The 24287-nt window shown below is 39.6% G+C and overlaps 1 protein-coding gene across 3 annotated transcripts in view; it reads left to right on the top strand.

Moving 5' to 3' along the window:
• Positions 1 to 24287, top strand: part of EGF (epidermal growth factor) — a 1284649-nt gene that overhangs the window by 512621 nt on the left and 747741 nt on the right. For all 3 annotated transcript variants that reach the window (XM_044061467.1, XM_044061466.1, XM_044061465.1), the window contains one exon: positions 7060 to 7182. In XM_044061467.1, coding sequence (XP_043917402.1) covers positions 7060 to 7182 — 123 coding nt within the window. The remainder of the gene's footprint in view (positions 1 to 7059; positions 7183 to 24287) is intronic.

Below are 24287 nucleotides of genomic sequence, written 5' to 3'. Positions count from 1 at the left end.
CATATCCCAAGGCTGTATAGGTGGATTTTGACATAGGTTTAGCTATGGCATTTGTCTTGAACTCCACCTAGTCTAATACCAGCTCTATTCAGAGGTGTGCACAGAAGGTTGCTGTAGTTTGAGTGGGGAGCTGGAAATGATGTCATATTTCTTTTAATTTTCCTCCCAAAATCAGAAGAGTAAACAGATGACTATAGCTAATGCTGGGCTGGTAGCAGTGTGTTCATTCAGACGTTCATACAGAGAGTCAGTATAACCTGTTTAGGGCTAATGTACTATCTAGAAGTAACAAGCTGGCAGCATTACTGTGATCATTATTTTTTCACTTTCCTTGCAGTCAGACATCAGACATGTATACAGGTGGGGCATGCGGATGCATGCTATTTATATACATATGACAGCAACAAGTTGAAATATGTTATATGCTATTTGTTTTTTTTTTCATTTCATCTCGATATGACATGGGAACTGTATTTGACTATTTCTTGGGCACATTGATCAGGAGGCATACTGTGTATATGCATGGCAGATGCAACTTAAAATATATGACTGTGGCCAGTTGTCTTCTTAGTTTATTGTGAACTGCTATTTTGTCATCTTTGAGCAGTAAGCATTAGATACAACGTATTTCTTCCTTCAAATAAAAACATTCTTAATCATGATTTTTATTTGGGTCATCATTCAATGAAAATATTGGAAAAAGCTCTAAATGTACCTCAGAGCAAGTGGAATCCTTCTGGATTCTGGAGACCTAGCGGCTCCCAAACCCCAGCATAATTCAGTTATTACAGTATAGTCTTGGTCAGCTATGGTCTATTGAAAGGATGCACCAAAAGCAAAGTTGAAGAGAAACGCAACGAATCTCTTTCCTTAATCATGATTTCTCTTCAGGCCAGTATTGGATGAATAAAGTCATTCAAAAAACTCTAAAATATACATCACATGATCTGGGATCTTAATAGCTTCAAATGCCAACCTTAATTCAATTCTTTTCTTCACAGTTATTATGGTGAAGTCTTGGAGAGTTAGGGTATGAAAGGATGGAGGAAAAGGCAATGTTGTAGGGTAGGTTGGGTAGGTCACAATTTCTTTCCTTAATCAGTATTTTTGCTCAGGCCATCGGTGGATGAACAGGTTACTCAAAATAACTTTAAAATGCATCCCAGAGCGTCTAGAAACCCATGGCCTTTGGGGGCCATTAAGTTTACAAACTCCTAGCTTAAGGCATTTCTTTCCTCCCCAGTTACCAGAGTATAGTTTTGTCTTGTTAACATGTGTCAACTAAATTAATGGGTGATTGCAAGAAAAAATTGAAAATTAAAACCAAAACAAATTGTGATAAAAGGGAAAGAAAAGAAAAAAGAAAGGAAAAAAAAGTAAAGCAAGGTAATGTATATGGTTTGGGTAGGCCAGGGTAGGATGGAGACAGGGGCTCCGAATGATGTGCTTGGTGGAGTCGGTAGAGAGGTAGGGGGTATGGAGTGAGGTCTTCGTGGAGCCTTTTACCTAGTGAGCCAATTCACCTAAGGCCAGCCCTACTATCAAGTCAGAAAAATAACATTAAAACTGTCATACAAGTGGGATCTAATTGTAAGGCTGTCACTTCATAAAAGCCTAATCAAACTACCTAAGGCCCTTTTAGTAGAAATTCGGTAAAAGATCTGTTTAAAAAAAAATCTAAAATCTTACACTTTATTTTGATACCTGGGAAAACATGAAGTAATACAAAGCATTCCAGAAAAAAATTGCTATCAGGTAGTGCAGGTCAGAAGTTCAGAGGTCTGGAATATTTACTAAGAGTGTTTTTCTTGCAAAAATCCTTCTCAGTGCTATCTGAGTGTTTTGTTAAATCTACAATACATATCTCATGCTGATTGTGTAGGCCTTTTGCATTTATTAAAGGTCTCTCTTTCAAATAGTCTCTTTTATTTGTTTTTGTGTTCTTTTCTTAATTTTGATATATGACTCAGGCATACTGCTTAACACTCCAGAGATTTCCTTCATATTTCGATCTGTTCCTCATAATTATTTTTGTTTTTCTGGCTAATCGCTGAGGATTGAAGTCATTAAATAATGACATACATTTCATAGTTCATGTCCTTCAGAAAATGTATACTAACTCAAATCCTGTTATTATAGCAACTTCAAGTTCATAAAGGGAAAATGTTTTAAATCGGTTCCTATTTTTGGGCTTTTGTCTCATTATTTTAGGCTTTGTCAAGATTTCTTGAGATAAGAAGTTGAAAGGTATGGTCAGGTAGTACTTGAAAAGTGTCTTGCAATACCCAGCCTTCCAGTTTACCCCAAAATAAATAAATGAAGTAAAATCACAAACTCACACAACACCCCCCCACACACACAGATCTCATAAATTAGGCTGCTAGAAAGAGAGAGAGAGAGAGAGGAGAGAGATGTATGTATATATAGAATTTATGTGTGTGTGTGTGTGTGTGTGTGTGTGTGTGTGTGTGTGTGTCTGTGTTTGTGTGTGTTCTGTTGTTCTCCAAATTACCCATAGGTACAATTGTGTGTGCGTGTGAATGTGTATACATTCTGTGATGAGCATATTGTACGAAGTTTCCTGCTTTCTACATAGGAAAAACAAATCGAACCTTAAGGGAATGTATTAGGGAACATATATATGCTATTAACAAAGAAGATGAAGCAAATGCTGTAGCAAGACATCTACTTAGTGAAGGGTTGACACATAAGTTTAAATTTATAGTTTTAGAATTGCTTTTTAGGGGCCCACGCCTCGGTAATATCAAAAATAACACATAAATTTGAGATAAAATGGGTCATTCGATTACAAGCCGATAAGAGCTATGGCTTGAATGACAGAGTGTCCATTAAGCCTTTTCTGATTGACAGACCTCTGAATAGATGAATAAATGTTAAGTATTTGTATTAAGTTATTATTTTATCTAGTTGTTTTCTCAATAAATATTTATTTAATGTAGGATGTTGAATATAAATTTGTAAGTAGATTATTGTGTTTTAGGGAATGTTCCTTTGTGATTTTATGCAAACAGTGCTATTATTGTTAATAAGTGATGTCATAATGAGAAATGTAGTGTTACTGGGAGTTTTTGGAGCAATTTTATATTTAAGTATTGTGTGAATGACCTGAGACGTACCTCCCTGGACTACATGAAAAGAGACATCAAAGAGCTCTCAGATCATGTGGCCCAGGCAGGGATGACCCTAGCCCTCAGTAGCATCCTGCCATCACCCAGAGTGATACCGCAGTACAAGGACAAAATAATTGACTTCAACAATTGGCTAAGCTTCTGGTGTCATTCTAAGGGGATCCAGTATCTGTCTGCATGGGATGACATGATCGACAAACCACGATGCTTTGCCAGAGATGGCCTTCCCCTATCGCCCTTAGGATTCTGGATACTGGCTAATGCTCTTGCCACCCCTATAGTGCCTTTTTTTAGGTAAGGTTCAAATGACATATTCACCACTGTAACAGGTACAAGCAAGAAAAATCTGAGGATAATGCTACTCAATGCTAGAAGTCTAAACCTCAAAATGCACTCACTTGAGGCACTGCTTAAAATGGAGAACATCAACATCTGTGCAGTGACAGAGACCTGGTTCAAAGCTCCAGAGAGCAGCCCTGCATTACTAGGCTATAATTCATTACCACACCTTTCGGTCACCTAACCCGGACTGAAGCATTAAAGGTGGAGGCGTGTCCATATTCATTAAGGATATCCACACCTCCAGGCTAGTTTCACAGCATAATGCATCCAAGATTATCCAAGTGCAACTAACTCTGGGCAAGACCACATTCCAAATTGTAGCTTGCTACAGACCCCCTACCATGCCCCAGGATTCCCACTCCTCATTTCTTGATACACTGGAAAATATTAGGGTACAACCCAACACCCTAATAATGGGCAATTTCAACTACCCCATCATTAACTGGGAAAACTACTCATGTACCAACTCTTTTGTTCAATGTTTTCTGGAATTCATAAATTCCAATGCTTTGGATCAACTTATTCACACCCCCACCAGAGGCAGCAATATCCTAGACCTGGTCATTACCAACATGGGCGACTGGTGTTCCACACCAGAGGCCAATTCCTCGTTGGTAAGATCCGACCACAAGCTAATCACCCTAGAAATCCATATCCCACCCCACACCCCCCATTAGGGAAACCACCGTAAAAAACTTCTCCAAAGTCAACTTCACATTTCTTAAGACAAAAGTGGCACACTTCATGACACCCATGCAGATGGACAATAGAGGTACGCCTGCTGAATCCTACACAAATGCACTTTATAAGCATTTACACGAGTGCATGGATCATGCTATCCCTAACAGAACCAATATGCTATCCTCCAAACAAAGGAAACCAATCTGGTGGTCCTTTGCCATAAACAAACTCTACAACAGAAGAAAGACACTGTTGCAAAAAAGAGTAAAATCCCATGACTGGAGGAGCTCCCTGGTCAACCTCAGTAAGAAGCTGAGATTCCTCATAAATTCCTGTAAAGCTCATTATGAAAACAAAATTGCCACTAACTCTAAAGACAACCAAAAAGCATTCTATAGCTATGTCAAGAATCTCAATGGCAGCACTCAGATCTGCTCTGAGTTACAGCACAATGGCACTCAATATACAGAACCAACTGATATTGCCAACATCCTGACAGATAGGTTCAGTGCTAACTTTACCCCCCTCTCACCCCCTAGAGGGCCCATCTCTATACCAGAAGAATGCAAAGTTCCTGTAATCATGGCTGTACAGGTAAAAAACACACTCTCCAAAGCCAGGAACACAGCATCAATGGGACCTGACAATATCCCAGGCTGCATTCTACATGAACTACAGAACAAACTGGCACCCCACCTAAGCACCATGTTCAATCATAGCCTCACCTCAGACTTTGTGCCCACTGAATGGCGCATGTTGACAGTTATCCCACTCCACAAAGGGGGAGCCATGATGGACCTCAGGAACTACCACCCCATTAGTCTGACAAGCCTGGTCTGCAAGGTCATGGAATGTATCATCATGGAATTCATAAACAAAGACATTGGCGATCTCCAATCTTTGGACCCCACCCAGTTCGGGTTTGTAAAAGGCAGATCATGTCTCCTAAACCTGACAGACTTCTTTGAAGCAGTCACCAAAGCCATAGATGAAGGTAAGGTGGTTCACACAGCCTATCTAGATCTCGCCAAGGCTTTTGATACCATCCCCCACTCTGGAATTATAGATAAACTCATTAAACTAGGTATAAATCCCTATGTCACAAGATGGGTTGCCAACTGGCTCACGGACAGAACCCACACTGTGAAAGTAGCAGACTCCAAATCCAACTTTAGACCAGTGACAAGTGGAGTACCACAGGGTTCAGTCCTGGGTCCTCTCCTGTTTGGTATCTACTTCTCTGAAGTACAGGCTAACACAGAAGGTCTTTGGTTAATAAAGTTTGCAGATGACTGCAAACTGGGAGCCATAATCAAAACTCCTAATGACGTGGGCACCCTACAAAAGGGCTTCACTGAGACAGATGCCTGGTGTCAAAGCCAATGCCTGAAGCTCAATGCCAAAAGTTTCATTGTCATCCCCTTTGGTAAAAACTCTGTACCCATGAACTACCACATAGGTGGTAGTCTACTTAACACCAAAAGTGTGATAAGAGACCTTGGGACACAGGTGGACTGTAGTCTCTCCTTTGATAATCACATTGCCACAGTGGTCAGAAAATCCTTCTAAATGGCACACTCATCACAAAAGGTTTCTCATCAAGAAAAAAGAGGTCATTGTTCCTCTCTACTCATCACTCATTAGACCCCTTATAGAGTACAGCATCCCTTTTGGTATGTACCTCACAAGAAATCTACAACAACTGGAGAGGCCACAGAAACAGCTCACAAAGAGGATTACTGGCCTGAAACAGATATCCTATGCAGACCATCTCAAAAAACTCCAGCTTTACTCCGTCGCATATTGCCTACTCAGAGGCGATCTCTGCCTAACATACAAAGCTATGTCAAACCCAGAGCTGTTGGACAAACTCCACTTAAAGAAATCCCAATCCTTTCAAACTACACACTGTAGGGACCTAAACCTTGTCACCACAATAAACAGAACATGCTGGAGGGATAGATTCCTGACCCAGAGACTTCCCATACTCTGGAACAGACTACCTATCTATGTCAAACAGAGCTCCTCATTAGCACTCTTGGACTGGATGTGAAATAGGAAATTCACTCTGGGGATCACCTTTCTGGCTCTGCTCGACAGGGGCACAGGAAATTATTTTCTTGGGTGGCAAAAGCCAGGGTACCTTTTTGGCTAGGCTTATATAGGCCCTAGGGCCAATAGCCAAGTACCTATCTATGAACCTATGAACCTATAAGTGATTATTGAATTTGTTAAGTTGTATAATCTGAGGAAGTGTCATACTAAGACATGAAAGTGCTTATTAAACAATTATTTCTACACCATTGCCATGTTCGCTGCTTTCTCCTATTTTTATCAGTGCTGTTTTACGTTTTTGTAGAGGCGCTTAATTCTCAGGAACTTTCTTTTTTGAAACATTCTGTGATGAGCTGATATCCCTCACTGGATTAGTTTAACTGCCTTAAACACACGCGCTCTCTCTCTCTCTATATATATATATATATATTTCTCACACACACACACACACACACACACACACACACACACACACACACACACACACACACACACACACACACACACACACACACACACACAAATACATTGACAGTATTGACTATATGAAGATTACTTTTACCATGTATAACTGATGCCTTCAAATGTCTGTTTAGAGAATAATGACATATTCAATTTATACTAGTGTCTTTTGAAACAAAGAATACATGAATGTCCTTCAACAAAAAGAATCAGATAAAACATGAAGGCAAAGTTACTTTGCTACTATATTTTAAACCTACACATTAAAGAAATGTTTTAGAGTTTTTGCATTTGTTGGGTTACCTGTTTAAATCACAAATGCATTACTACAGCATAGAAGTAATTATATTCTATTGTTTTCTTTTACAAGAATTAGTTCCATGTCTGGAAAATGGCACCGACTGTAGTTATGGCTGCACTGAAACAGCCAAGGGACCTAAGTGCTTTTGTCCAGATGGATCAGTTCTACACAGTGAAGGCAAAACCTGTACAGGTAAATGACAGCTGATCATTATATGTGATGATATTCCATACATAAACATGAACTGACAAGTAATCACAAGAAATACAAATACTGTTAATGTTCCATTTCTTGTCTATTTGTATATAATTTAAAGTTTAGGTTATCAGGTTGTCAAGATATTAAAACATGCTGAATTTATATTTTTCTATTTTCTAAATTTTGAACATGTAATAATATCTCAAGAGTCATAAAATGCTGGCTAGGACCAGCATGCTTTTAATACCAATTGTTGGCTACTTGGGCAAAACATATGTAAGGGAACACTAGAAGCATTTTAGTCCCAAGTCCTCAAAAGCCACTGTTTGAAGCCAAGGACTCAAGCGTCTTGTAACTTATGTAGGCTGCTGTTCACATCCAAACTCGAATATAAGTTTGAGCAAGCAGCCACTGGGAGGGAACAGGTGGATTTTAGATTAGGGAATTGGAACAGGATTTTAGGGTTATGGAGCCACAAGGGGGTTTTCCGTTTAGGGAACTGAAGGAGAGTTTCAGGGTTAGGAAGTGATTGAGGAATTTAGGTTGCGGGAGTTGATGTTATAGGTTTAGACAGTGACTGGGAACTTTAGGGGTAGGGAGGAGGAGTGGTTTTAGGATAAGGGAATAAGGACTTGGGTTTGGAACCGAGTTGGAGCTTTAGGGTTAGAGTTTAGGTTCTGGTAGGGTTATACCATTTTACAGGGTTGTGTGTAGAGAGGGCTACATGGAAACAGGAGACTGGACTAGTGGGAATTTGAGCCCTTGTTTTTTTGAGAAAGTGGAAATGAGCAAGTGTGTCACAAGCTACTAGCACACAAGCACATCCATTTGCATAACTTATAAAACAATGCTTTATAACTTGATAAATATAGCTATAATGGCCTGTAAATATTTACTTACAAAATTTCCCCTGAAGCTTGGTGTTTTACAAGAGATGCAGGCAAAAGCAATCCTCAGTATTCTATAGGGAGTTTACGCTTAAAAAAACAAAACTGATAATAACACTACACAATATTATGGAGTGGGCATAGATTCAAAATATTACAATAAATAAAACGTGCACTTATTATTATATAGTAGATATAATCTTAAAGATCATGTCTAAAGGTGCAAAATTATTTTTTTAAATAAAAAGTGTTTGCATGCATCATTATGCATGCATAAAGTCAAGCTATAGAATTCAAACTAGGCTGACAGCACATAATAAAATATTTGTTTGACAAAACAATATTGTAGTCATTCAGAATATGCTGAAGGATTTTACAGTTACATAATATACAAGTTTATATATTTAGTTGTTTAAGCAAAAGAGAACAGCTTGAAATAACTGTAAGAAATACTCAAGTACATAATGAAGAAGTAGTTGAACCCCGTTCTTATAAAGTAAATGAACCAAAGAATATACACCTTAAAGGTAAAGGAAAGCAGTGAAAAAGAAGGGAACTTCAATAATAAAGCTTTAATTCAGTCAGTCAAAATATTTTAACTGTGTTACCTATAAGATGGCAAACACTTAAAAGACGCATTTGGTAAAATGTCAAAGCACAGATGGAAATTATCTAGGTTCTCATACTTTTGCTAAAACCATGAATGAAAATCAGTTAATAAACCTTCCATTATGACTTGTTTCATCACAACTCCACTAGAACCCAACTCCTGAAAGACAACTGGTTGGAAATCAATTAGATGATAAAAAAAGTACAAGTCCATATGTCTCCCAATACTGAAGAAAGGCAATCCTACTGACTCTTCCAATTACCTTACAATCACCTTCATCTCATATGCTAGCAAAATTTTACTCAAAATCATAATACAAAGGAGACTGCAGCCTTATCTGGAGTGAGAACTCCCAGATGTGCAAGCTGGATTCTAAAAGGGAATATGAACATAAGATATCATCGCAAATGTAAGATGGAGCGAAGAAAAAGCCAGAAAATATCAGAAGACTATATACATCTGTTTTATTGATTAGAATAAGGGTTTTGATTGTGGAGATCATGACTCCTTGCGGTTAATTTTAAAAAGAATGACTTTGCCTGAGCATCTAATCGTTTTCATGCACAATTTCTATTTCTATCAAGATGCAATAGTCCAAAATGAACAAGGAGAAACCAAATGGTTCAAAGTCAGGAAAAGTGTGCGCCAGTGATGTCACCTTTCTCCTTATCTGTTTAATTTGTATGCAGAACAAATCATTAGAGAATCGGTGCTATATGAAAGCGATTGTGAAGTAAAAATTGGTGGAAGAATTATCAACAATCTTCCTTATGCTAATGAAATGAGAATCTTGTCAGAGAGCAAAAATGACCAGAAACATTTATTGTTAAACATCAAAGAGCACAGTACCAGGATGAGTCTGCACCTCAATATGAAAAGGACAAAGATGCTTACAACTGGCAGCACAATTAACTTTAGTCTTTGTCAGTTATTACCATAGAATCAACACACAGTGTGGAAATTCAGCAGCATCTATTGGGAAAAGATGTTTAAATGCAGAAATGTGAGTCTTCACATGAAGAACAGATTAGTTCAAGGCATCATTTTCCTCAACAACATTACATGGTTGTGAAAGTTGGACAATCAAGAAGAAAGACTGACACCTTTGAATTGTGGTGTTGAAATAAATTACTACAAATCCGATGGACTGCTCAGAGAATGAGCCAGTCAGTCAGTGTTGAGGTCAAGCCCAAGTTCATTTTAGAAGCTAAGATTTTGAGGTTCAAGCTCTCCTATTTTGAAGACACCTTGAGATTGAAAGCATCACTGGAGAAAAATGTTCTAATTGGCATTGTAAGTGGCCAACATAAGAGGGGAAGACCTTTGATACATTGGCTTGACACAGTGACAGAAAACATGAAGATGTCAAGCCTTACTGGCTCTGTGAAGACAGGAAACTATTTAGAAAACCTGTCTATAGAGTTGCCATGAGTCAAAGTTGACTCAACCACATTGAGCTAACACACACTTGTGTGGTATGGAACAACAACCCTGGCAAGGCTAGTCACCCAGTAGTGCGAACATTGGCTTTAGATGCTTGTCATTGTTGAAGTGACACCCCAGTCACAAGTACAATAATGGGACATAGGGGTTGTTCAATATTCTTTTTGTGAATTTTATTTGCACTGACTTAGTTGATCAGCTATGTAAATATAAATTGTATTATTATATTATAGAGCTGGTCTAATTAAAAAAATTATATAAGTTTATCATGCAAAGTTCTTCCTTTGTGCATATATTCTACAGCGGAAGGCCTGATTGTCTAATAGCTTTACTAAATATGATGCCAATGTGCTTAGTAAATGAGAAATTATCTGTAATCATTATACCCAAACATTAGCATTATGAAACTTCGCCTACTAAGAAACCTTGTAGACTCAAAGTTTCCTTTAGAACTGCTTTACCAAAGTGCTGAATTGAATACCTGACTCATTTACCCATTTTCCAGTTTTAATTAGATAGCTGTTAACTTCATGGAAGTCCTTTTTGCTGATCGTAGTGAAGCTGATTTTATGGTATCAGTATACCTATTGAACCATCAAGCTTCATGATTAAGGATAATTGCACAAAGTATGTTGAAAAATATTGACCCTAAAACAGAACCCTGTATTACTCTTGTCTGAACTTTGTATAGGTCCAGAGTGCATCCCTGAATGATTACTGATTGAGTACTTCTTGTTTACCATGTCAGTGTCTAATGGACCAGATAGGAATTATATTCCTCCCTTATACAGTGCTTTATTATATTCTATCATGGGGTAGGGAATCAAATGCCTTGGCTGAATGTAAGAATATAACAGTAGGTGGTAAACCTAATTCTATTCCCAAGGTTATCTGATCATAACATTCAGCTAAATGTGTAAGCATTGATCTCCCCCAAATAAAAGCATGACTGAAGCAGAACTGGGAAAGAAAGCAAAAGGAATAGAAACATAACCAAAAAAGAAGAAACATGTACATTTTGGAAAAGTATTTATGAAGACCCTGTTGAAATTAACGAAGATGTTGAATAGAAAGAAGAATTACTAGAAACAATATGGAGCTCTTATGTAGAGGATATTAAGCTGGATGAAACAACAGCCTGAGAAATTGAGATAAAAAATAAGAAAAGCTCGTAAACAGAAAATTCCAGGCCCAGATGCAGTCCCTCAATTTTGGATAATGGTATTAACATCTTTACAAACTTATTTAGCCCTGAGTAAAAATTGCTTATATGTACATCCTGAACAGATGTCACTTGGTTAACAACAGGAAAAATGATAAACCTACAAGCCATCATAAGAATTATAGACCAATAACTTGAATTCCAATTAAGTATAAGTTATGTACTGGAATTGATGCAGTCAGAGTTTAGAGCCATCTAGCAAAAAAAAAAAAAAAATGATATCACAGCAGTAGAGCAAGAAGGTAATAACGGAAAGTCATATGCAACAAAGTATCATCTATTGTTAAACAAAGCCATCAGAGAGATCTGTAAAATGGTTAAGACTTTGAATATGACATAGATTACGAAAACATTAGTGGCTAGTGGAATGCTTACAGATGAATAACATATAGTCTACTTTGATAAATTACATGGTGATCACCATAACACAATGACAAACCAATTTGAAATTAAGACTCAGAGCAAATTATAATCTTGGAGATAAAAATTTAAAGGTGAATATTCCAGGATGATTCTTTATCTTCTGTGCTGTTCTGTCTTGCGCTTAACCTACTAAGCTGTTTACTTAATAGATCACTCTGTGGTTACAGCTTAGTTCCCATGAGCCAGCCTAGTTCAAAGACTTATCTGTTTTTTGTGGATGATCTAAAATCATATAGTTTATCAGATGAGAATTTGAAAGTACAACTAAAATGGTTAAAACTTTCTTAGATGATATAAGAATGATATTCGGACTTGATAAATGTGCGAAAGCAACATTTAAAGAAATAAGGCTGTAACACCAAGAAAATGTCAACCTGGTACAAGAATGTGATATAAAGGAACTTGAGCAGTCTATAAACTGGAACAAAATGAAAGGTTGGCAATAAAGCATAGACAAATGAGAACAAAGCTTAGTAAGGAATAATTCAAAAGACTAAAGCTAATATTGAAAACTGTCTTGACATCTAAGAATAAAGTTCAGCTATAAACTAGTTATTTCTTCCTTTTCTAACTTACAGATTTGATGTAATTGACTGGTCCCAAACAGCATTGAATTAGCTGGACAAGAAAGCACAAAAAATATTTCATGATTAGCAAATATTACATAAAAAAACAGTGCATACCAAAATTATACGACCCTCATTCTTAAAGAAGTATGGCCTTCCCCATAACTGAGTACATATATAGGACTGCAGTCATAGGACTGTGTACATATTTGCCCATCTTATCAGATCCAAACATAGTGAAAGTTCTAAAGCGTGTAGAGCAGAAGCTTAAGATGATATCTTTGCTTAGTTTAGCGAAAGCATTTTGGAACAGAGTGGGAATGCAAATCAAACCAAAAGTAGACAAAAATCAGAAAGTAATTGAAAGTATCAAAAAATAAAAGAAAGAATATAAAGAAAAGGACCAGAAAAAAATAAAAAAAAAAACTTGGAAAGCACACAAATACAGCAGCAAATACAGAGGACTTCTAGACCAATCTCAAATGGACCAAGATTTGATACAGGAATGGTTAAGGAGAGTTAAATTGAAACCAAAAGATGAAAGACTAATAATATCAGCACAGGATAGTTGACTACATACAGATTAGTTTGCAAAATCTATGGAAAAAGTAGAAAAATAAACAAATCCAAGTTCTTAAAACAAACATGAAAACAGTTATGTATCTCATTGCTGAGTGTGCCGCACTCATGGCTGAGGGTCAGTTTATGACAGTCACAACAACGTGGTGAGTCTGCTGCATAAGGGATTGTGAAGCATTGGAAACATGAACTAGTAAGCATTATCGATAGTGAGGATGTTTGGATCACATAGAATTACCCAATACTAGCAGTTCAAAAAAATAGATGCAAGAAAATCTGATGTAGCAATAAAGGAGAATAGGCTAAAGTAGCATTACTCATTAAAATGGCTATACTCATCGATTATGTCTTATGTGCCGAGACACAAAGTCTTAAAATATCAGGATTTGCAAGCTGGAATGTAGGACAATGTGGAAAAAAGATACCCAGACAGCTGCAGTAGTGGCAGGAGTAACAGGACTAAAAAATGATTTACAGTTGTACTTAAATATGTTACTAACTGCGGTGGTGGTGCTGCGGTAGCATTGTCACCTCACAGTAAGATGTTGTCCTGTTCGATTCTCAGCTAAAGCATCTTCTGTGCGGAGACATGCATGAATGGGCATACTTTCGTTGAAGGTTGTGCGTCAAGGCTGGCATCTTGGCACGTAAAAATATACTGCCAATCATTAGCAGACCGGAGTTCTGCTGTGGCGACCCCTAACCGGGAAAAGCCGAAAGACACAACAACAACAACAACAACTTAAATATGTTACTAATACACCTTACCCTGTATGAACTGGAACAAGAGGCTATCATGGGAACAATACAGGTGCTGACATCAAAGACTAAAACAATAATGATCTCATGAACTATAACAATGCCTGATTTAGGAATGGGGTCTATTCCTATCAAGGTATGTCAAAAAATAAGCATTTGGAGAAACTAAGCAGGAAGAAATCATGTATGAATATGCCAACAAGGTTGATATACATATAATTCTGTTGCATTAACTCTCTTTTAAAATAGTTTTTCAGAAATGGTGTTAAACTAACTGGTGTGTAATTATTTACTTTAATTAATTTACTCTTTTTATGACTATGGTTTGTAAATGATCTTTTCAGCATTCTGAGAACTATATTTTATTATAAAACTCAAAGCTTTTGTTAAATTTGATAGTAAAATTGCTGTATTTTTTCTGGGCTCATGGATGTATTTTTCTTTATTCTTTTCAATGTTTTTTTTTAATATTATCTTGGATTATTACTGGACAAATATCCCCAGATGTTGTTCTAAAGGCCTACCAATCTTACTGTTTCTTATTATGTGTACAGTATTACTGGATATTAAGTTCAATAGATTATTGCTTATTGTATTATCTTCAACTCACTAATTAAAGACAAAAAATGTTATAATATGCATAAATTCTTGAGCATAAAAAGTGTCAGCAATAAATTCAGAGCAATCAGTGTTGGAATAATTAAAGAGTCCAAATAGAAGTAGTATGTTTCAAGACTCAAGGATTTTTATCTATGCATTGTAAGAACTCACGTTGTTTGTTAGAAACCGTACTTGGGGTGTGGTAACAGAACAAATCACAAAGTATCTTTAGGACCCAGTATATCTATGATTACCATTAACTTATAATTGCTTACTAATATTAAATTAGATGGAATAGATATATTTACTTATTTATTTTCTATCTGTTAACTGGGTAGGTGGGCTGCTCAACTTGATTTTCAGTCATGACCTGATCTCATTGAAAATGCAATAGACAAGTGAACAAGACATTATCAATTATTTAGTTGCATCAAAGGAAAACACAATTATCTTAAAGCAATAATTCGGAAAATTACATTATGTACAATATATATATATATATATATATATATATATATATATATATATATATATATATATATATATATATATAGTTCCACTTGAAACCATCGAATGTTCAGAACATCGAAGTTCTGATCATCGAGACCAGAACATTGATGTTCAGAACATCAAAGGTTCAAAGTGAGCCACAGAAAAAGACATAAACTTTCAAAAACTATTTTATACAGGGGCTTCCCTGCACCACCCACACCCCCACTACTTTAATATTCCAACTCTGAGGTTGCACTACAGTGGGGTAAGGGAAATCTCCCATTTACCGCTATATGCGGTAGCGCTAAACAGGAGATTTCCTGCACTACCTGCAATGCCAACACTCAGATGGCACACACACACACACACAGACACACACACACACACACACACACACACACACACACACACACACACACACACACACACAACATGCAGGGCACCTTGCTGCCCTGCGTATACACCCAAAAGTTTACATTTATACTTACCTGGCACTTCCACTTTGAACCTTCGATGTTCTGAGCATCGATGTTCTGGTCTCGATGATCAGAACTTCGATGTTCTGAACATTCAATGGTTTTAAGTGGAACTATATATATATATATATATATATATATATATATATATATATATATATATATATATATACACACAGAGAGTTATATTGTAATGTATGATTATAATCATGGTCATTTGAATTATTAACCATTGTCCCTATAGCAGTTACATATTCTTTCATTGCTAAGGTGCTTTCCAGGTAGAGGATCCTACTTGAGAGAACACTTTTTCACCAGCTGTCTTTAGGAACCATAGGTGCATGAGAAGAATTCCATCATCAATGCTGTTTCTTAGAGGGTAGGAATGTTTCCTTAGTAATAGTTTAGATCTAAGAGCAGGGTAATACCCTAGTCTCAGATTCTTAAAAATCAGACAGCTCTGGGGGAAAGTGGACCTGTCTACTATGGAGATCCAGTTAATGCCTTTAATCAGGTCCCAATAGTTCATATGCAGTTTTGCAACCAAAGCAAATCCAAAGATCTTATTCTCTTTGGAGATATAGGTATTATTAGAAGAATGATATGTTAGGAAGGGTAGGCAGTACTTGAGTTTGGGTAGCAATATGTTCTTAGTAATAGCTAATCTAGTTTTGGGGTTAGCAAGTGAGAGATCTTATAGCAAAGTTTTATTAGTGAGAAAACTTTATTTGAGATGTTGTCTATATGGGCTGTAAATGTAAGTGCGGGACGAAATGTGATACCTAAATATTTATATTCAATAACAAAAGGAATAATGTTCTCTTATATATCTCTGAGATGGATGGGCTTTAGGTTTGCTTTTTCATGTTGGGTGGAAAATAACATCACATTTGTTTTATCTGGGCTGATAATAAGTTTGTTATTAGCTGGCCATTGGCACAATTGTGAAAAACATGTTTGAAGTTGTAGTTGTATATCAATGATGGCTTTTTTACACTCCCAAAGTAGACCGCCGTCGATAGATTAAGCGAAGAGTGCTCAGTAGGTAAGTTGTTAGGTAATAATATACCACTGCCTCATGACTAATTTCTGACTTATTCATATTGTCTATAACCAGGGAAGCTTAGTTCTGCCAAATCCCAAAAATTCAGCTATTGCCACTACTTTATACGCATCATAATGCAGTAACCTTTTCATTCATTGCACTTATTATCAGTGCTTTGAGCATTGCAGAAATACTTGTTTAAAAAATAGTTTAGAGTTCTTTGGTGTGCTGTGCTTGCATTTCTTAAAAAAGGCTTATATAATCATATATTTTTCTGTTTCAGAATCCCATAACCTAATGGCTTAAATGAAATTTCTCACCAGAAACCATTTGAGAGTCATAAATGAGGGGTCTATATCATAAGATTGAAGTTCCAAAACTTTGAATCATTAAAGGACGAACTTTAATGATCAAAGTCTCGGAACTTTGAACACATAAAAAAAAAGTAAAAACAGTAAAAAAAACACTCTATGCAGGGGGGGCAAGCCCATCTGCACCCCCCACACCTCCAGCTACCTAAATATACCAACTCTGAGCTGACACTGCAGTGCAGTAAAGGGAAAGCTTCCCTTTCTGCGCTAGACTTCAATCATATTATAGGAACCCTAAATGGGATCTTTCCAGTTTGTTATTAGTATTATATTGGAAATCATGCAAAGCTGTTATAACCATGCATTAAAGGTATATGCCTTTGCAAAAAGATAAAAAGATAATTATTCCATTATAAAGACACAAAAGATATTCCCCAGGATTCATGAAGCTTGCGCCAGGCGCACGCATAGCGTAGGCGTTATAACGCCAAATATGGCCGCCGAGCGATTCAGGTACGATCTAATTCCACGTGCACTACTGGCGTACGCCAGATCTGCGCAGCCCCCGGCGTAGGTGTGCAAATCACCCCATGTGCAGTGTTGCACCATGCAAATGAAGGCATATAGCAATTCATGAAGTGGTGCAGGCGTAGCGTAAGCCCACGGAAATGTAAACCAAAAAACACGGTTTACATTTTCTCAAACATAACATCGGAGCTATGGAAGAGGGCCAGACCCAGGTATCACAACGTGAACATATGCCAATGGCAAAATACACAGCCAATGGCATAAGAAAAGATGCACAACACGTAAATAACAACATTTAATGTCATGTCCACAGTAACGCACAGCAGAACCGCAGGGCATGTGTGCGGACGCTGTAACATAAAGAAATAATATAAAAATGTCATAAAATTGCAACGTAATAGAAATCAGGTTTACAGTATAACACACAATGGTAGGCATGGAACACCACAACCAAGGTGCAAGGGTTGCTAAGGGCTTGCGATAGTGTTCGGCGCGGTAACTATGAATTAGTAGTCAATGCCATGCAAATGAGGCAGATAATACTGAATCGCAAATGTCCCGCCGGAGGAAGGTTGTACCATACGGGCAGCGGTATAACACCGAGGAGTGGCTCAGAGGAGATACAAGACATCAGCAGAGGGGTGTGCCATTGTAGCACTAAGCACATTGGAGCATTGTAAATCTGGCCTGTCCGTTGCTAAGCAAAGCTGCAGGATAGGGGTGGGGAGGAATCGTTTAGCTGAGAGCACACATGGTGGCCAAAAGCGCATGTGCCCGAAACCCAGTAATCGGATGCACGTGCCGCAAACAATAGCAGAAACAGGAAGGTCAGGGGAAGGAAAGGAAATGTGGAAGTAGGATAATTGGAGTACTAATGAGCAATCAACACCAATCAACCCACGAAGGCCAATCGACGGCAGCTGACAAGTCCGCTTGCAGAAACCTGCAAAACAGGATAGGGGAGGCATGTGAATGCAAAGAAAGGAGGGGAGGTATTGGATTGCAAAGATAGGAGACCTGACACAGCAGAGCAAAGCAAACCGACAGCAGACCGGCAGTAGCACACATAACGCAAGATACGCCAGGTCCAGGAAAGCACAAATGAAAGTAGGCTGCATGATGCATGCCAGAAAATGGTAGGTGCAACGCGCAGAAATGTAAAGGGAAGGTCAAGAGGTAATCCACGGCAGGCAAATGTAATTCAACACCAAAGGCATCACAATAGTAGTTCCGGCAGTAAAACACATGACATAACCTGTAGCTACGAATGTACATACACACCCTATGACATCATCGGTGTTCACAGCACAATAGTATAAAGTGTGTAAGCACCCAACACACACCTGTGTATTCCCAAACACCGCACCATAGGTGTAAACACACGGGGAACTTTTAAAATGTACATGTTGGGAGCTGCCATAGCTGTGATTCATCAGCATGTGTTAGAGACTGACGGTGTTGTGGAGGATGATGCCGACAACCACCGCAGGCCTCGGAGGAGAAGGAGAGTGTTCAGACCAAGGGTAACCTACCAGGGGCTACATGACCTGGAGATAGTAGAGCATTACAGAGTGGACAGGGACATCTTACAGCAAATAGTGGAGCTGTGCCGGCCACGCCTGAGAGCCAGAAACAACAGAGGGGAACCCATCCCAGTGGACACGAAGGTATGTGTAAGCCTGCGAATACTGGCCACAGGTACCTTTCAAAGGCCAACTGGAGATATAATGGGTATCTCACAGGCATCAGCATCCAGGGTACTACACCAGTTCCTGGATGCCATGTTACCACATGCAATGAGCAGATATACTTCCCCAGAACTCAGGAGGAGTTGGCCAGCAATATGCATCACTTCCACTGTGTGGCACAATACCCGGAGGTACTGGGTGCGATAGACTGCACGCACATACAAATCAAGTCACCACCCGGTGAGCATGGCATGCGCTACATAAACCGCAAGGGATTCCACTCCATCAACTGCCAGGTCGTGTGCAATGCCCAGGGCATTATCATGGATGTGTGTGCTGGCAGCCCTGGAAGCTACCATGACTCCCATATCTGGCATGCCTCACAGCTGTATCAGGTATTTGTCAGGGGGGACATCCCACATGGCCATCTCGTGGGGGATGCTGGCTATGCACTGGAGCCATGGATGATGACTCCCATCAGAAATGCACACACACCCATGCAAGAACGCCATAATGAGGCACACGCACAAACCAGAATCATCATAGAGCGTGTGTTCGGGATGCTGAAATCATGGTTCCGGTGCTTGGATACATCTGATGGAGCCTTGCAGTACTCTCCAGGCACATGTGCCCACATCGTCATAGTATGTGCCATGCTACATAATATGATCCTGCGGAAGCAGCTGCAGCAGGGACAAAATGGTGAAGGCCCTCATAGCCCACCGCAATTGCCAAGGACAGTACAGGCACAGAGGGATTCAGACCATGAACACACTGTGCCAGCCCCAGTAGGCAGATGGAGGTGTGCCCAATATGCCTACGCCTTGGCAAAGAGGGAACGTATAGCACATACACTGACCGTGTAGGCCCCTATGGACTGACACCTCTCCACCTGCACATGCAGTAAAATGGATGGCACACAAACATGACCACCTGTAAATTGTAATGTATAGGTGGCCCAATGTGTGACTCCTACATAGGCAGCCCTCAAACATTGTAAACACAACAGCCAGTGCAACACGGAATGCCAACACCTGAACAGTGCATGAGTCTTACAGCATATGGTGGTGCTGTGTGCCTGTCACGTTCCCCCAGATACACATATATACATATATATATATATATATATATATATATATATATATATATATATATATATATATATATATACTACTGAAAACTTCCGAACTGTTAAAAACAAGAACAGAAATCCAATGAATAGACGCTGAGCCAGAACTGTTATTTGCTGAGCGCTTTTGTTCGCTTTATTGGTAACAATCGAACTTCATCAGAGCAAAATGTAATATATACATATATATATATATATATATATATATATATATATATATATATATATAGATATATATATAGATATATATATGTACACTTATGCATATATATAATACAGATAGAAAGGGCAATAGAGGGATATATGGTGATATAGATGGATTCAGCAATATCTGCAAATATATATAGTTCAACGACATTCATAACATCTTGGAGGTACAAATAAATAGGATACCGCCAACCATGGAATGTGTAACATACCGACATGCGTAACCACGAGGCTGAAAGACCGATAGAACACAGTACCGGAACAGTACATCCGCGAGTAATAGTATGATGATATGAAGGGACGGTTAGTCACCGCTGACGGTGTCGCGGTCCACGTAGGTGCTGTGTTCAACCGTGTCTGTGAGTGCCGTAGTCTGTGTAAGTGTGCGTTGAGGGTGCCGTGTGCATTTCTGTGTGACTGTAATGTATGTATGTGTCCGCAACATGTGTATGTTGGTGCCAAGTCAGAGGCAGACCAGTATGGTAGGTGTGGGTATAGCTAGCCGTAGGCATACGGTTACTACCTGTACCACAGTAGGAGGGACATCCCCACCCTGGGCAGGTGTGTCCTGACATAAAACAGTACAAAGGGCAAATGTCCGAGATGGTAGGACATAAATATGTCCCATATATAATGTAACAGTCGTATTTAATAGTTATGCCTGTATGTAAAAAACTTAAATGTTACATGCAATATGATAAGTATCCAAAGTCACAACAATAGGTATGTAGTGAGGATAAAAGTATGTGCTACCTGTGTACTGACCATGGCTACGTGTTGGCCTGTAAACACTGCTTTGTGTCCCACAAGTGTCCAACAATGACCATATGATAAGGTGGCAACCCATGGCAAACAGGCTCTTTTAACAACACAACCACAATGACTGCAAATATCTGGGACAGAAATACAAGGGATAGCTGTCACCTACACATATCCCCTGATATATCGCTGCAATTACGGAGGTATACAAGTAGCAAGCTCACCTGCAGATGATATAGAAACCAATTAACAATGGCCCAATGTACAATCCCGTAACATAAGTCTACTAACTGTTAGCTCTCTAATCAGGGACAGAGCCCACTCACATATATACGGATTATGTAGAAATGCAAGGCCCACAAACCGTATATGTTACGTACAACCACCGACATCCCCCACACTAGAAACTTAAGCAATACAAACTGTAATAGCAGCACAAACATCCAGTCAGTCAATTACATCTGCAGAACCCTCAACATACCGTGTGAGAGACACAATTAAAGGCGACATGCAAAATTGCAGGCGTTGTATAATGGAACAAACAGCCATGTTACAGGTATTGATTGCAATACTCCGTTAACAGACGTCGGGATGACAGGTACACCCACATGTTGAACCATATACTCTACCTGTCACACACAATCCACGGGGACATGAATCCAAACTATACTTGTCTCCATGCATAGCAGTTGCAGTTACTCATAACAAAACACAATACAGACCGTCTCCCCGAAGGTAGGGCAAATAGGCAACGCCCAAGTGGAGAATCCAATTATACCCCACTGTCGCCGCGTAATGTGCGAATGGAGTAGCTGCACAGCTGATATGCAAGTAATTAGTCACTCAGGAACACCAATTGGCGGGAAGAATCCACATGTTTCAGGTATCGACGTATATAAGGATGACTTGCCAGACATTCAAACCGCATGCTCATACCAAAAAACAGTTGAAACACTGTGAGAGAGATAGAAATGAAACGCCGTAACGACAACAAGGTATGTAGAATACCCGATATGTAAGGTTATGTATAGCATGATCTGTATTAATTAGTTTTACTGTATGTATAGCCTGGTTTGCATTAATTAAACGTGTCCGCAATGCATAAAGTGGGGTAAGGTATTGATGTAGTGATGTCTTGCTGAGCATACTAACGCTTGTAGAATCTGTGCGTCCAGCAGTGGGACACAAGGTACACAGCACAGACACCAGAAGGGATGCTACATGAGGCCATTAAACAGAACAATGCCATACAACCCGCCAGTGGTAGGGTATGTCCAACAAGGACGTGCCATAGCAGGGGATAGTATATGTTGATATACTGTCACAGCACGCATGTGTATGGGTAAATAACGTTAATGACATATGTAAGGTGGTCCCGCTGAGCAAGTATGCTTTGCATCATGGGATACTATGTGAAATATGTGTAATGTATAGTATTATAGGTAGATATGACAGATATTCTACACAGCATAACAGGCATATCATGCATACCACAGGTATCATCTATTGGTATGTACAATAACAGGATACATATGGCCTGTAGGTATGGGACATAGTAATAGCATGATAGCTAAACTAAATGGAAGGGCTACCAAGTAACCATGCACAAAGGACATGTAATAGCTGCACAGGTGCATAGTGGGGTACTATGCAGTCTGTCAAGTCCATGTGTAAGCACAACTACAGTGTTCACACTAGTGGCACCTCTCCAGGGTAGTGTCCTGTGAAGAGCAGAGCCAGGTGTCACCTGCACCACTGCACAGTACAGCCACTGCAGTGATCCCTGGCCTACATGTGTCTCCCAACCACCAAGGGAGGTATCACATGAACAGTGCTACTGAGTGTCCCTGCGTGATGTACAGAGGACTTATGTTCCACAGCATGGTGAGTGTCCTGTTTGGGAATGTAACCCAGAAGCACATCCCACTCATTGTGGCGTGTGTGCACATATCCATGAGCATGTTGCTCACAGTGGCCTCTGCTTATGTTGCGTATGAGGAGTATATTCATCAATAATGTTGTGGACATGGGCCCTGTCTGATCAGCAGAGGTCACCCCTGAGTATGTAGTATGCAAATGTGTACAGATGTGGTGTCCGTAGTGCAGCCGCATATTTAAACTGTCGGAGCTCAGTAAATGTCATGGCGTGTTAATGTTGTGGCATGTAAAGCTGTAGCTGTTGTGTAAGGTACACCCTAAATGGGGTGGTGTACCCTTGAATGTGTGTAGATGTCTTGAGTTCAGAGGTACAATGGGTGCCTATGTACCAGTTACACACCCAGTACAGATAGGTGTGGCCACATAGGAGGATATCCACGCCACAGTGGTAATACGGTAACCACAGGAGTGGGTGCGACATATGTGTGTACTGCAAACATGTACAATGTGATATGTATGTAGGGGACTACCATCCATGTGATAGTCAGTGGGTGAATGGTGTAATGCAAAGGTGATGTGCATGCACCTTGTGTCATGCAGCTTGATGCCATGATAGTCATATTATGTATCTGTCACAGCAACACCCGTATGGTTGGAGTCAGTATCAGCTGGTGGAGCAATCATGGTGCCCGGTATGTAGGGGTTCTAAAGCTAGGCAGGGAAAGTCCCCTGTGCCAGCCTGTTCCGCAGGGAAGCATATACTTAACATGAGGGGCCCTATGACTGAAGACTGTGGTATGCCAAAGTACCTGACATGTAGTAGGTACTATGGTATGCTGGACTCACTGTGTGTCCTGTCCATGAGTCACATAGCATAGCATCCTGAGACACAGGGTACGATGTGCAGGTGGATGTGTATGTTGTCAATACCAGAATGGGGAATGGTGCTGAAAGGCAATGAGAGGACAATGTAGGATGTGTGGACTCCCGTACCATCAGCAACTGCCCTGGTAACTGTATGAAAGGAGTCCACCATGTGTAGGGGCCATGCTCTGGCCTTAACAAGCCCAACCCAGGTGGCAGCAGAGGACGGGAGACCAACAATGTCTCTGAGAATGACGTCCTTGACGATGTGCCCCATAGCCATGCAGAACAGTCCACTCAGGTGTGTAGGACTATAGTCCCACTCGTGCAATGCAGTGCCACCTGTGTGTAGTGTGATAAATGCTGCTGTGTGCCATTCAGGGTCTACAATGTCTGAAACAAGGCTATTACTGAATATGGTGGCCTAGTGGGGAGACAAGTAATTCAGAGGTTGGTGGACATCACAGCCTGGGATGTTGGAAGATGACATGGGGCCAGTGTCCCAGGACACATAGAGTGTAGGTCAGTACTGTGTAGGTGTGACCACAGGGACACCACAATGTTCATGTATGGATTGCGGCCCTGTAGTGAGTGAGAGGGTGTACTGTCAGCATTGAATCCATCCTCCAGCAT

The sequence above is a fragment of the Protopterus annectens genome, chromosome 2.part0 (genome assembly GCF_019279795.1).
Source record: "Protopterus annectens isolate FY-2018-M chromosome 2.part0, PAN1.0, whole genome shotgun sequence".
In the NCBI taxonomy this organism is placed as follows: domain Eukaryota; kingdom Metazoa; phylum Chordata; order Ceratodontiformes; family Protopteridae; genus Protopterus; species Protopterus annectens.
The sequence above is the reverse complement of the archived record's forward strand: the minus strand, read 5'-3'. Positions and strand labels throughout refer to the sequence as shown.